General features: G+C 30.5%; 2 protein-coding genes across 2 annotated transcripts; both read left to right on the forward strand.

Annotated features, from left to right (window-relative positions):
• The first annotated feature begins 9,659 nt into the window (after positions 1-9,659).
• On the forward strand, positions 9,660-12,125 carry LOC116777712 (uncharacterized). The gene is made up of 5 exons (XM_032671399.2): positions 9,660-9,879; positions 10,609-10,824; positions 10,958-11,093; positions 11,235-11,362; positions 11,872-12,125. Exons 1-5 carry the CDS (start codon positions 9,872-9,874, stop codon positions 12,002-12,004), a joined length of 621 nt encoding a protein of 206 aa, XP_032527290.1. The 5' UTR covers positions 9,660-9,871; the 3' UTR covers positions 12,005-12,125.
• A 1,496-nt stretch (positions 12,126-13,621) lies between these two features.
• On the forward strand, positions 13,622-15,092 carry LOC116777846 (uncharacterized). The gene is made up of 3 exons (XM_032671595.2): positions 13,622-13,755; positions 14,464-14,665; positions 14,743-15,092. The coding sequence occupies exons 1-3, from the start codon at positions 13,718-13,720 to the stop codon at positions 14,992-14,994; spliced, it is 492 nt and encodes a 163-aa protein (XP_032527486.2). The 5' UTR covers positions 13,622-13,717; the 3' UTR covers positions 14,995-15,092.
• The last annotated feature ends 839 nt before the right edge of the window (positions 15,093-15,931 follow it).

Consider the following 15,931-nt stretch of genomic DNA (forward strand, 5'->3'; position numbering starts at 1 on the left):
GAGGGGTGTATTTTTTTTTATTATTCTAATCCAAAAAATAAATAGTTAACTAGGTCATAGTTCATATACGAGAGAAAAGTATGTACATTTGTATGAAGTACTATCAAGCACAATTTCATTGAACGTAAAAATGTGTTTTCGATAAGATTTTTAATTATTACAAGATTTCATCATCCTTGTTGTTTTCTCATCTCTTATCTATTACACGAGATAGACGCGTCTTTCCTTAAAAGCTACCGTAAGATGTTATTAACGTTCAAATTTTTGATACAGATATTATAAATTTATGTGAGTGTGATAAGAGTGTTTGAAATAAGATCCTTCAGTGAGGGCCCATCGATAAAAATTTACCATAAATATTATTTACACTACAAATTTTTTTTTACAATAAAATTACTATTTTATTTCATTATGATTTATGAAACATACTCATTATTACACAAATAAAAAAAGAATAAATATATTTATAACAGAGTCAATTAAAAAAAAGAAATTTATAGTATAAACTAGAAAGACGGGTCATGTGACGGTCAGACAAAATTTAGAACGATCAAAATTCTATAACCAAATTAGGACAGGATGTAACAATGTAGCTGTGTTTCACCGTAGCCAAAACAACCGAACCTCATTCATATATTTGTTAACTAGAGCAATGAAATATCAATCAAAATCGATGTCAATAAAACAATTAATTATTCGCTTCTACCCCCGGTTACAGAGTTAAACACGTGCACAAGGAATGTACGGATAGGGTGCATAATGTATGAACCCTGGGCATATTGTGTTTGCAATAATTCAATTCTGCGGGGTAAAGTACAATTAATTAAAACCGTATCGATGACAATAAAAATATTGTTTATCAGGTGCCGTAATCCGTAATGTATTTGGGTATGTTTGTGCTATGGATTTGCTTGTAATCTTATTATGAAAATGTATAATGATCTGTTCATTATTTGATGCGTTTCTAGCATTTACGGACTTAAATTTGTATTTGTTTTAATTAAACATTTATAGCTATTGATTTGTAGCTTTGATTTATATATTTTTTATTCGTTCCAGAGTAAAATATTGTATGTTAGGGAGTCTTTTGTGAGTCAAATACCTGAAAATGTAAAACAATCCATAAGTTTGTCTTTTTAATATATTTCAAGTCCAATCTTAGAATTCATGTTTAAATAATTTTTATTTACTTGAAAAATTAATAAAATTTTATATCTAAGTAACAGAAAATACTTAATAATAACTGACAATTATTATCTAAATAATATATTAAGGAATTAATAAAGGACTTGAAGGAGAGTATAATTGATGCGACATATACAATAATAGTTCAAGTAAAAGTGTAAAGAGTAAAAAAAAAAAATTTCCATCCGAGTGTCTGTAAAATTTGGAATATTTAAATATCAATTTCGTCGTATGTAAGACACCTCGTCTGCCCGTGATCACGGTTGCTGCAAAGTAACCGAAACGTCGGGATTATGTAGTTTTTAAATAATAAAATCCGCGTAGTAAATCCGAATAACACTAGTTTCATTTTATGTAATATTTTTTTTATATTACTATACAATAGATAGTTAACATCTCGTCTTGGGCCAGAAATGAATGAGCCACTTGTGGCCACTAGTGAGAAGCAGTTTTATAAACAGTTTCTAATAAATTATTTTCAGGTTTAAGGATCAAACATAAATAACTTGTTGATGTTATTTGTTCAACATTTTTTGTTACTGAAAATTAAAAATTGCCCTTAATAGAATCCTTTTTACGAAGTTGACTGTCGTTTTCTTTTAGAACTGAGAGTTAATTTAAACTTAAACAAAACATTCATAGTAAATACCATGTTGACGCGTTATTTAAAAAAGACCACGGTATAAAATGTGGACACAAAATAATATTTCTTTTCGTTCATGTTTGTTGATTACATTTAAAACCGCTCGCGGACGTCGAAGTTTGAAACAAAATAAACATTACACAAATCAGTGATACCATTCGGAAGTAAATGAGAGGATTCGTGTCCACAAACAAATAGACAAGCAAACAACATCTCACCATGAATGCGCACACTTTCTCTTTTCAGTCGTCTGTAGGAATAAAAAAAATATCTTACTCGACGGTTAAAAGTAAAATCCGTATCGTAAACAAGCTGCGACACGGGTTTCAAGTGTCAAATATTGTTCAGTATTTTCACGGTGTCAATTGGGCAAGGTTGATCCGTCACGGCGGGGGCGTAGGTTTGTGGGGGGGAGGGGCAGAGTCCCCGGATCCGGGGTTCCACTGACGCTAACAAGGTGGAACGCATCATACGCAATTTTACGGCTTGACACGCGATTTGTGACGCGCATGCGCCTCACTAACTTACGGCGTACACTTGAGCACGGAAATGTTTCGTATGATATGTATAATGAGATGTAAAAAATTTATTACCGATTAATAGTGTCTAGATCCGACTTTATTTAGAAAAACGTTCCTTATTGTAATTTGTAAATAGTCATGTGTAACTTAACCGCAAGAATGTTCATCAAGGTATAATATGTTGAATTTACAAAACTATTATTGTTACTAAGAAATATATAGCAACATAATCTTCTAAGAGCTATATAAACGTCTAGTTTCACGTGGTAATAAATAAATGTTCTGATTTTTAAGCTTCGCTTTAAGCAGACAACTGTACCAAAGACCTTTCCGAAGCGTTCTGGGGTAACTAAGGCTCCCTGCATAGATATTTAATGAAACATATTTTTGCCGTAATTTGTTCAGAAATCGGCCTAAGAATATTTCAATACAACACAATTTCACAAATAATAACATGTTCTAGTAAATAAGAGGTTTAAATATACTATGATTAGTAATTATATTATGTTTAAACCTCCTTCATTTAACCTCTTTCTTATAAGGATAATTTCAGAAAAATATAAAAAAATCCTATTTTATTTCGCAGTATTTTTCTATTGTTGTTTTAGATACTGATTTAATACGATTTGTCATACGTTTAGCCAAATGCATCTATTGTTGTACGAGGAATACCCGGGCGACAGGTGGACTTAACCAGGGTGACACTTTATTACAACAGCACGGGACATATATGTGGATTTTCCATGGGATAGTAATAAGAATAAGTAATTTTAATTGAAACCCATCTATCTATATCTACAATACGAGTGTTGTAACAATATCTTATATAGATTAATGATGGTATGGAAAAATAACAAGAGCTGTGATTTAAAATATGGTGCATTTATTCACCACGTGCGTGGTCCCCTAGACGCATAAATTCCAGCTAGGTATTGTGACGTCACGGCCCCTGGCAACATATTGGCGCGGAGTAGTAGGGCATCCGCTGTCCCTATCACAGTAAAACGGTGGAATTTTTGAATTAACGCTGTTATTTATTATACGTCCTTTGCTTTTTTTGGTCAATAATAACAATGAAATGAATTCGTATTAATATTCCTCGGTTTGAACAATTTTTGAACGTATGTATAAAGACATAATTTCAGAAATTTCCTTTCACGTCTGGTTAAACCTATTCTACAAGCCATTATTGTTTTAGGTTTAGAATATGTATCATGAAAATTTACTTGAGAACACACTCGTTTGCAAATTAATTTAATGAATATTCACTTCCTTTTTTTTCTGACTGCTTTGAGTTTAAAAATGAATTTAATCCAACCTATACCCTATACGTAACACGTCTATTTAGCCTAATAGCCTGTAATGTATGTATTTTCAAGCTTGTTTTATTTTACACGTTTACAAATACGTTTATAACAAAAAAGTTTAAACAAAGGTTTAATTTTGACTCCATGATTGATTTAGATTTTAGCATACTATTGCTATTGTACTAAATCACTTGAAGCCATAAAAATCATATAAAATTCTAATATTTAAAAGGATACTGGGTACTGCATTGAATCAATTTTACGGATTTAAATGTCATTTATTATTTTCTTTTTAATTTTAAATATGCAACAACCGTGTTCAACGGGTAATGTCATCAAAGACATGAATGAAATTGTCATAAGTAAGAAATATTACACGCTTTTTGATAAAGTTGTTATTTTTGAGTGTCAAAATGTATTGTATGTAGTTTATGACAGTGTTTAACTATTTTACTTTCGATGTTCAATGGACTTAGACTTGTGTTGAAATAAAAAAAATAAACTGAAACTTAAATAAGATGGATATGCTCATATATATACATCACAGAAAATTTTCCAAAAATAATTTCTGGTGGCTCATCTACATCACTGGAAAATTTAATTGATTTAGACTTTTTTCGGTGAAAGAGCAAAGAATTCTCAAATCATCAATCATCATTTATCAATCAATACATATTATAAAATAAAGTCAAAATAAAGTCTCTCTCGCCGCGACTGTCTGTCTGTCTGTACGCGATAAAAGGAAAAACTACTGCACCGATTATCAAACAGTTATCACCACTCGATAGCGTGATTCTCAAGGAAGGTTTTAGTGTATAATTTGTTAAGTTTTTGAATTTACTTGTGTGTACATTGACGATATTTGTTGAAGATGTTGGGAAAACATGAGCCGTCTGAGAGCTTTTAACGAAAACGCTGCCTAAAGTCTTCAATAATATATGGTGAGATTTTGTGTCTTATATAGGTCTACAGAAAGTCTACGGTGGCATATGTCTATACCTTAAGGATAACAAACTATATCCATTTTACAACTTTTAAAAAATTGGCATTCCTAAAGCGTTTATTGGAAAGCTGTTTACGTAAATACGGTATTAAGTCTTATCAGTATAAATTACTTCGTTTTCAAGCCTACATCAGTATCTTAAATCACTTTTTAAATCATTTAAATCGGACGTACCATTTGAAAGTTATCATAATATACGTATAATCATTCTCAAAATTAAATAGGCTATTTTTTTTTTTTTAAAGAGTCCGTGCGAAGCCGAGGCTGGTACCTAGTATCATATATAATATAAGTCGGTTATATTACATTTTTGTTTTTCTATTCCCCGCTGTCTTCTCAACACTGTTGATTAATGATTATTTATAGAAAATAAACATCTAATGTGACCGTCCTTTGGATAATTTTTATTCTTTGATATTTTGTCGAAAACATAAAATTTTTTGTATTCTAATATTAAAATGTCATTATAAATATTAAATAAATGCAAAACGTGTTTAAGTTGAAACTATTCAGTTATGTCGTCATTTACTCGAGTCTTTTGATAATATTCTTTCTGTGGAATTGAATGTTTGTTGACTGCTATTCAGGTTATAACTTAAAAGTATCTTTGTTTTCAACCAACATAAATTTTAACGAAATACTTCGTATTTTGATGTCTTTTTAAGTCTATGCTTTTCATTTTCAATTTCGGTGTACAAGCTTGTGAAAATTGACTCAAAAATGTATGAGCTTTTTGCTACAAAAGTACTCTATGTTCTGTTGCTCTCTTAGACGCTTTTGGATGCGTTGATTAAAATCTAACACAAGTTAAAACGAGCATAAATATTGGTACTCCTTATCAAGCACTTTGTATTATAATTAGAAAATAGACATTCAGTTAAAAATTTGCTTAAAACGATTTCCTTTTGTAAATTTGTTCTTGTGATATTTAAAATACTTTTTATTTAATAAGATTTTGATAACGAAATAAATACATGTAGGTCGTTTTGAAAAGATTGTGAAAGTTGCTGAAATTATGCACTGGCGTTTATTTAGAATTCCATAATATATCTATACTGTTAATATACTATAGAAATTTTCATTACATTGTGTATTTTTAACATATGGTAAATTGAGATGCCTTCACTTTACCGTTTAGAGTAATTTAGTTTTCTTTGATGTCCAAACACATATTATCAAGTGAGCTGGTACTTGGCGGAACTAATTAATCATTGATTAGTCTGGTCCTTAACTATCTAATCGCCCACTAAACGTAAATTAGGGGTTAGTTTTGGTGACATCATACGGGGTCTAATCTAGTTTAGGATTATTAATTATAACCCTAAACTAGGTTAGACTTACCGAATAAATATGAAGTCACACCGTTTAAACGATATTCAAGAATTGAGTTCACACAACATTTTTCCGTAGTTATATATTTTATGTATGTTACACACAGCTCAATTCCTTTTCTTATATGATTCCTTTATGAGGTTTAAGTTACAGCTGTATAGGACAAGGTGTTAGATGAGGCTGAATAAAATATATAAGTGGCAACTTTGGGTACGAAGTTCTGGCAGCAGTATTATTGAATTAAATCAAATACTGGCTTTCACCTGTGTAGTTTTGGCATCCGGTAAGGATTTGGGATCGGTACATTCTTCTTCTTTTTCTTCTTTCTTCTTTCTTCAAAATTCATCAAAATTCATCAAAATCGTTTCAGCGTTTTAGGCTACTTAGAGTTATTTTTTCATTTAAAGTATTAATAAGGATTATTTTGACATTTACTTATGCTTTGTACAATATTATATGTTAAAGATCTTTAATAAGAAATCTTATAACAACAAAATTGAATGTTTGAAATTAATCATCTCATAGTTACAGTTACATTGGACGAGCTAAAACCGGCTTAATATGACTCGATAGAGATGTTTATCAACACTATCAGTACTCGAAAATTTATCGAGATACAATCGGTTCAATTGATTTTTCCGACAATTGAAATTATTTTTCCACGTCTTTCATATTTCATGTAGTAAATTGAATTAAGTTGATTTAAATTTTTGATAATATGTTTGCGCAATAATAACACAATAAATATCACGGCTTCGAAATCCGAGATAATCACAAATGATGGTGAATCTCAAATAGAATAGAATGTTCCTACGTAATTTGTTGATATGTTTTTAACAGAAACCTAATAGAGCAGAATCTATTATGCCTTTCATCAAGATGCTAAGGGTACGAATGTAGACGTTGACAATTTTATGGAAGTTCGATTTGTAGTAACCCGTTTTTAAAATCCCAACTGAATAAATAAGTATCACAAATAAGGCAAATTAACCCGTCGTCAGCCCTAAATTGCTTGCCATCTGGGCACGTGGCAAGACGGCGCGGCGACTAACGATTATAACCTACGGCTATCGTTAGCTATTCAATAGGTTTTATTGGCAATATTTGGTATTATTTTATTAATATTTATTTATTTTGATTATTTTGACACATTTTTTTTGCGTGATTTCCCCACGTTACAGCATATTCTGTTTTATTTGATTATATAATCTACAGGAAATCAAATCTCTAGATAATTTAAAAGTATTTTTTAATTTAACCTATGACATAGAATGATCGGGTTATTTATAAAAAAAATCAAATTGAAGATGGTTCAACTGTCAATGTCACTTAAGTCCGTCATTCAAGAGTTTAAATGGAACAGACGTGCAAACTGGCGAAAGTATATAGCAATTTAGTCACAATAACTTAAATTCAAATATTTGTTCACGATGTTTAAATTGTTTAAGTACAGATAGGTATTATATTTCAAAAATAAACTCTTATTATAATATTTTCTGCCTAGAACTATAATTGACTACATTAGTTATTTTAATAAAAGCGAAATGCCGCTATTAATATACTTCAGATTCAGGAATTTTAATTTCATTTCGCTAACTTTTACTTTCATGTGTATTTTCATGATAATGAAAAATGAACATATCTGCCGTTTGAAAAAAGGTTTACTCATTGGTAAATTATATAGACTTAAATCCTTCAGCTTTAAGAGAAATTCGAAGCTCATTGAAAAAAAAAAAGACATACTCAAGTCTACTATAAATAATAAATATATTTACATTTTTTAATTTAATTTATCACTTATAATTATATCTCAAATGTATTATATATATGACAAAATTCAATCATTTCGGATGTTAGAAGCTCGTAAGGTTAAACTCGAACCGCTCACAAATGATTATGCAAAATTGAAAATGATACAGGGGATCTAACAGAAAGGGTGGAAAAAGAATAACTTTGTTATGCGTTGAAATGTTTGATCGACATTTGAAATGTTCAACAGGTGTCATCCGCTTAAACAAATTCCTAACAGAACTTGTTGTAAACTTCAGGAGCGTGTCAAGTGAATTTTCACTTAACATTTCGTATACCGTTTATTTCGTACGATTTTCATATTATTTATATACATTTAAGAGACGATTACTGACGATCACGATCCGATGTTTTATATAAAAGTCCGTCTTAAAGACGTTAGTGCCAATATTTTTAACGTATATTAATCTTTCAGTCGTGTATATATTATCACGTAAATTAACTTTTAATGAAAATGTTTAAGAAACTGAATTAATTTTGTCAAACACCAGAACCTGGCTCGTGAAGACAGACATATGACATCATTAATTTGCGATGCTATTGAATTAAAAAAAAACATCTTAAATTCGACGCACTTGATATCCTTTTATCAAAAAGGTACAATTACCTCAATGTACAGTTAAAACACATTCTCAGTGAATGCTCAGAATGCGTCAACATTAAGAAATCGTTGGCAAAAAAATTTGCTAAAAAAAAACTTGGTAACAAAAAAAAATTGCTTACTGACAGACACTCACCTCGTCTAGCATAATCAAGGCTACTATAAAATAAATGGAACCTTGAATCATATTTTAAATAATAAATAACCTAAAATTAATCCGTAAAACATATTTTAAATCAACATTAAATTTACACAAATAATAGGAATAAATAGATATTATCACAATTATAATTTATATCTATTTTCTTTCTCTTTTAATATAGGGTAGTTCTCTTCTCTTTGGATTCCAATTAATTCCTGTGAGTAAACAGAGATATATCTTTTTAATAAAGTAGAAAATAAGAGATTTATATCCCATTGTAAAATATCGTATAATAATGATGAGAATTCATAATTTTTCCTTGGGAAAGCAATCGTGCGGAGGCAATAAAGTAGTTGCCGTGGGCGATAAATACTGAACCATTTGTTCAATCAGAACCGCCAGCGAAATATAACACCCTAACATATACAACCTTACTCAATATTACACCTAATTAACAAAGCACTAGAAATGATATTCAATTGCTGTTAGAAGCACAATAGAGTCTGTTTACAGAAGACCGTGTGGTGGTCACACACTTTCTGATATAAGTAGTGAAGCAATAAGGTTAGCTTTGTTTGATGTTAAACTCCCTTTATTTGAACCTATCGAATAACTGGGGTATTGAAAATAAGACTTGCTAAAGGATGGATCAATGCGTTTAATGTTTTAGCTTCACAGTGGAAGAGGATAGTAGATACATATTTGTTTCAGTTAGAAGCTAACCGGGCTTATAGTTGCTAATGATGCCTCTGTTTTTGAAAGTCAGGTATATTATCTTTAAAATAATGTTTTACTAATGCTAAATGTTCATTTATTTCTTTGAAACTATCACGTGATGAGAGTGTTTACCTCTAAAAATGTGCTGTCGTTAGCTCATTTCTAATCGTTAAAAACGTATTGTAAAATAACAAATTGTAAATTATCCGTTCTAAAATACTTCATTTATTACTTCATACAATACCGCAAAAAAAGCATGAAATCCATTTATTGTAATGTGTTATATTTTATTTTCAAAAATAGGTTGAGGTTTAATGCAAAAAAAAATTATATATTGGACTAACCTCTTTCAGCGATTTATTTACTTTTCACGAAAAGTAACAACGAAATTGTCACTAAAATCAAAAATATGAAAATCAATAAAAGCAAATCCGTGAGAAACATGAATTAGGCAAAATAAAATTTCACATTGCCCTAAAAAAAAAAAATATCTTTATTTCTATATAAATAATGTAAAAATTTATTAAAAAATAAATAAATTGAGAATTGTTTTGAAAAAAATGTTAATTGTGGGGCATTAAGTAGCTTTTAAATTAGAAAGTGTTAAAAATATGTCCAGGTATGTTTTCACATCAGCATAGTTCTGAAGCGAGAAATATATCCAGAGTTATTGTAATCATTATTATTTCAGTTTTAAACTCATTTTAAAATATTTTATTAGACGTTTCTGCTTTCAATAATTTGTAGTTAGTCATAAACTTCAAGAGTATTGTCCCTGTTTTATTTTTTTCTATATACTGACAAATGTTAATGCGATCATTAACAGCATAGAAGATTTCTTTGGTTCGGTTTGAAGCGCTAATCTCAGGAATTAAAAGTTCAAATTAAATAACCGTTCAAATTTAGTCTATTTTGAGGGAAGCTGATGCTATAACAGTGACTAATGGGAGTAAATTATTATCATGACACGGTGATAAAAAGAAGAATTAAATTAAAGGAAAACTAATATAATGCATTCGCAATACTCTTAGAAAATGAGGGATTTTATACATAACCGCAATAATCGGTTAGACGATAGTTTGCATGTAACAATTACTATTGCTTGTTCTGCTTCCTGCGGTTTCTTTTACCTGGTCTTAGACGTCATTATCATCGCTCGACCAATGTATTTCATGGTTTGTTAAATGTGAAAAAAGGGCTTTACATTTTTAAAAGCATTACATTACCTATACTATTACTATATTCGCATTGCGAAAACTTGTCAGCCCTATCGGCTTCATAGTTTTGATTGTTTAAGACGGTTTTACTGTTTTTCTATTGTTGTGTATCGTTAAATTTCTGTCTGTAGCTGCTGTACCTGCCCCGGTGCCAGCAGTAGTGCAGGCAATGCGAGTCTGCCCCTGATTTGCCTCGTGCCCCGCGATGGAACCTCGGAAAACAAAACGGGGCCCCGCCCTACGGCAGCCAAGATGTCTGCTCAAAGCGACTTTCAACTCCTTGATGAAGAATACATTAAAAAACACTTTAAACTACCCCAGCGGTCTCTCTACTTGGATCCATTTAGGTAATGTTTTAATTTATGTAGATGCTATTTAAATTTTTAACTTACACCGTCCACTTATAAACGTCTTCGTAAAGATGAAATTTGATAATATTCCTTTAACCTTTTCACGCATTAACGACGCTATGATTGACAGGCGTCCACTGATCACTTTTCCTATGACTCAAGAAGATGTAAGGCACTTTAATTTGGCCCGGAAGTACAAGATCAATCAGCAAATCCTAGATGGTTTCCTCGATCCTAGCGAAGCTATCACTGCGCCTAGTGTATTTGTATGAAGCACAATTTGAATTAAATATATAAATATTTAACTAAAAGAAGAAGTGATACAAAAATTACTTTCTTCACAAAAAAATAACGACTACTTTTTGAAATACATATAGAATTTTAAATAGTTTTATTTTGATTCACAGCCTTATGCCAAGACGGAGGCTGAGAAGAGAAAAGAGGCTGACGAAGATGAGGAAATCATATACATCTTACAATTGCCTGACTGGGAGTTTAAATGTCCAGTGCACAACCAGTCTGTACGAACGCCAAGGTAGGCTTTGATTAAGTAATTTGGAACTTTTTTTCAATATTAACGAACAACTCACGTGAACAAAACATTTCATGCAACGATTAAAATAAATATATTTTTATGACGAAAAATTCAGATTGCTTAAGAAAGAACTTGGAGATGAATCAAAATGTATTGCGTATCCCAAAAATTTGAAGAAAAATCTAGATTCGCTAAATGATTTGCAAATTTTGATAAAGCATTTAAATTAATTTGTAAAAGGAATTCATAGGATTTTTCGCACGTATTAAGATATTTCTGTGTTGATGTATTTTTTTATTTCGATGCACATTTATAATGTAACGCCATCTTTGTCTCATAGGCAAACTTAATCATCCCCTTACTAAAAACGAACCCTTTGGGTAATGTAACAAAACTTAGTAATTAGTTTCATTCCTCTTTCATAGATGGCGTGTCCAGTAATGCCTTTCATTACACTTTAACCCTAGAGATGGCGCTCTTGCTTTACACGAATGGTTATTTTGTTACAGGTTCATTTGGCATTCCTGTAAAAAGACAAAAGGTAAAAGCGGGGAATTAAAACAAGGTGGCGGACCGTTGAATAAACCGAAGCCGTGGTTACTCAGCAGACATACAGATTTCGATTTACTCTCACAATGGTAGACAAATAGTCGTGTTTTTGAATATAAATTTCGACATGACGTTTACAGTCCAACAGCTTTGTGAAAAAGAAATTGAAAGTAATTGATATATTAAATAAATAAAAAAAAAGAAATAAGGGTCACATTCCAGTTTTTTATTTTCAAAACTCAATAATTTTCAAAGGTTTTATAGGTTTCTTTAAGATATACCTATTTATAATTTTACGTACTTCTAATAAAACATCACAAATTACTTCAACACGTTATCACGAAGATATATCTATAATCTATATATTTGGTAATTGTGATCGCCTTTAATGTGGCACAGCTGAAGTTTAATGGACTTGGTTGTTTTTTTAATGAAAAGGAGAATCATTTGGATTCTATGAATTCGTTATTGGCAACGCGTGGATGGATTTTTACTTAGTAGTCTGGTCCGATATAAGCTCGTGTAAGCCCTTTACTCGCTCGTACACTTTTACGCAGAGCTAGTGAACTTTTTTAAAATCAACTGATCTTTAAATGTATCTTATCTAGTTTCGTTAAAACAAAATTTCTTGATGTTTTAGAATTATTTTATGTTCGTATAGAAATGTAAAAATTTCTACTTGGTCAGAAACAGTTCTGATCTGTATAATAATACTGATTTAAATAATTTTGTTATGGAAGGGACGGATATTTTTTCACAAATATTTTTTACAACCACTGGTTTTTACTCCATACTTTAGCCCCTCTGAAAAGAGGTATAATTCTGCCTATAGTTTAGTAGGTCTCAAACACCTCAATTTTTTGTCCTTGGTCAATGTTGTCCATGGCTCTAATTTATTTTTTCTTACGTATATGAAACATTCAGGATAAACACTTTTTAATTTAAATTTAAAAAGGGAAATTTTACAGTTTAACGTTTTTACTGAATCTAACATTCCAATAAAAAACGGAGAAGTCAAAGTCAGAATTGAATCAAAATTTTAATTTTAAAACTTTCAGATCATGAAACGCTAAATACTTTTGTTTGCTGTCATCAAGCTTTTAACTCGCTATCGCAATTTCTGTTTGTTTTCGTATACATTGTATTTTTCAAAATTTCCGTAAGCACAAGTACGTAGGTGCCTTTCATGTCGGTAGAGATTTAGAGAGTGATGTGATGTGTTTTTATTTGAACAAAAAAGGAAGAGGATTATACATATATAAATATATATATATATATATATTAAATAACGTCTGATTATATCTAAATAAAAATATATAAATATAATGGAAACCCATGACGTGTGTAACAAACTTAAAATAATATGCCTTATCTTCAAAAGCTTTCTGGTCATTTCTAATACGTATTCCTTTTCAGTATTGGAAAAATTTAATATTCTACATCTCGAAAACAAAAAATAGCAAAAATATTTTACTCTTTTCATCTCAGATTGAACTCATTTAATTAGTATCGATTGTAAATCCTTAGCAAATGTACGAAGAGTAGAATATTAACTGTGATATTGATGGCCGCTGGCTCACAGTTCCTTTGAAAAAATGTTGTAATAAAATTAATAAATAGACTCAAAGTTATGATTCTCTGAACGCGAAATTGATTTATTTTACAAAAAAATGTACACATTTACCTTCATAATATTATTGGCTGGTAAAAGTCAAATTATAAAAAGAATTAAACTTCAGATAAATTTTTGGTTACATATTAAGTGTAATATTAAATTATTTAATATATTAAGAAAACAACATAAAAATGACGGACAAAGATTTGATATCAAAATTAGCGAATGTGTAAGTAAAACTGTTGATCCCGGGAAACAAATGTCCATTTGGGTAACATAATAAAATATAAAAATAACGTTACTCAGCTTCTATTCGAGGTTTATTTACGTCTTATTATAAAATAATCTTCAGTAACTTATGGAATTGGCTATTGGCTTTTTCATTTGACAGTCGAAGCCTATCTAGCAATCTTGTAATTAGCATTCTTAAAGCCATATACGATTTTTATTTCCTTGCTATCTGTCTGAGATCGTCGTTTTTCATATTGGACTTTATGCCAATATTCAAGTTTTCGTCGTCATTTCATATTATTTCCTCTGAGTTTTTACTCGTTTTAACTTTTAGTTACTCTGCGTTTGTTTATCTTCTCTGTTTAGAGTACTCTGGGATTATGCATGCTGAGTACAAATTTTGCATTCTTAGCCTACATACGAAGCGTTTCCAATTTGTCATCGAATAACGAACATTGGTTAATACTTTATAAACTGAAAACGCTCCGTATGCAGTATGACGATGCAAACTTATGATAAGCATATTGGTTATAACGATAACGTAGGGATATTTACAGCGTTTATTGTTTTAACATCTAGTTATATAGTAGTATAATAATAGTATAATAGTACTCCTTATTTGAATTTAATTAAAATTTTAAAGTAATAATTTTTTTTATATCCCACGTCTCGTCAGTGTTTATTATATTTATATATATTATCTTAGTCCCATGGCGAGACCTGGATTTGATGCTTTGGGGATGTCAGCTCCGGTTCTCGTTCAGATGAATCCAGAAGGTAAATGGGAAAACTGCAAACCGGGGAGCTTGGATGAGGAAAGATTAAAAGCAGTAGTTAATCATTTAGTGAATTCAAATGCACTATCGGCTGCTCAGAGTTACTGCTGTCAGTGTGCAAGTGAAAGTCAGGCATGTGCATGTTATTTCTAATTAATACAATACAAATAGTGGCATATTTTCTATGAATTTTTTTTTTTATTCCACAGAAAGAAAGCGGCAAATCCAATTACGTACCCGTGGTTATGATGCCCATTTATCCAGCAGACAAATGTCCTTTCGATTTAGACTGTGAGATTGCGAAAATGAAAAAATCGGATGAAAAGAAACCAACGACACAAAAATTAAATACCATACACGATGAGAAGGAAAGCGAAAAAGATAAAGATAAAAAGAAATTAAAGAAGCGAGCTTTTGTTTTACAGCGGCTAACTGACTTTGATCTTTTATCACAATGGTAGTATATAAACTGTAAAAGATTTACAAGAATCGAGTATTTTTAGTAGTTGCGATGTATTTGAATGTGTTGAAGCACTAATAAAATGTATTGGTCATGTTATTATTGTATTTTTTTTAAACAATATTTAATATGAATATTGATAATCAAGTAGTCGTTTACTAATATAGACATTATTTTTGGTTAGTCGAGCTATGCTGAAATCAACTTAACACATTTCTCACTTAGGTTGTTAAATAAGAATCCAACCCAACAATAAGTTGTAGTAAGTTGGAGCTATGTATAATTCGTGTATAATTTAAATTTTCCTTCCGTTTCTTCCTAAGTAGACAAACAAGACTACTTAGAAATACATACTTTAGATCGTGTCCCAAATAGCCGATAACTATTAACTTTAAATTAATTAAATATAATGAAAAACTGAAATATCAATTAAAATTATCGCAATAAAAAAAAAATTAAGAGAAGAAAGGCCGGCAACGCACTCTAGAGCCTTCAGGCTCCACGAGTGTTCATGGGCGACAATGACCACTTATCATCAGGTGTGTTGCCAGCTTCTTTACTCTATAATATAAAAAAAAAGAATTTAAATCAGTCGCACAATCATAGAACAGAGTAAGTGGCATGAGTGAGGACTTTATCCGGTTGATGCCAGGTGGAGCCGAGGAGTTACAGCTGATGACGAACGCTTAATACCTTAAGATTTTATTTTAACTAGTTTTATATTTTTTCTTCATTGCTTCTCTTATATCAACTTAAAATTTTGTAGTTACTTGGAATATAGATGGTTGGATTTAGGACACTTTATTTATAAAATTGTGTGGTTTTTAAAAGTTCTCATATAAATCATTATTTATTTAACATTTCTTTGCGGATTAAATAATCCACCTAACCAAAAAATATTCAGTATAGCAGAGTTATCGTTACATAATCATAAGTTG

The sequence above is a fragment of the Danaus plexippus genome, chromosome Z, assembly GCF_018135715.1.
Source record: "Danaus plexippus chromosome Z, MEX_DaPlex, whole genome shotgun sequence".
Lineage (NCBI taxonomy): Eukaryota > Metazoa > Arthropoda > Insecta > Lepidoptera > Nymphalidae > Danaus > Danaus plexippus.

Excerpts from the sequence above, each read along its gene's own strand:
- LOC116777846 (XM_032671595.2), top strand. The coding sequence starts at position 13,718 with ATGACGGACAAAGATTTGATATCAAAATTAGCGAATGT. Across the intron at positions 13,756-14,463 it reads ATATCAAAATTAGCGAATGT|TCCCATGGCGAGACCTGGAT; the intron begins GTAAGTAAAACT and ends ATATTATCTTAG. Across the intron at positions 14,666-14,742 it reads AGTGTGCAAGTGAAAGTCAG|AAAGAAAGCGGCAAATCCAA; the intron begins GCATGTGCATGT and ends TTTATTCCACAG.
- LOC116777712 (XM_032671399.2), top strand. Across the intron at positions 11,094-11,234 it reads TCACTGCGCCTAGTGTATTT|CCTTATGCCAAGACGGAGGC; the intron begins GTATGAAGCACA and ends TTTGATTCACAG. Across the intron at positions 11,363-11,871 it reads CAGTCTGTACGAACGCCAAG|GTTCATTTGGCATTCCTGTA; the intron begins GTAGGCTTTGAT and ends ATTTTGTTACAG.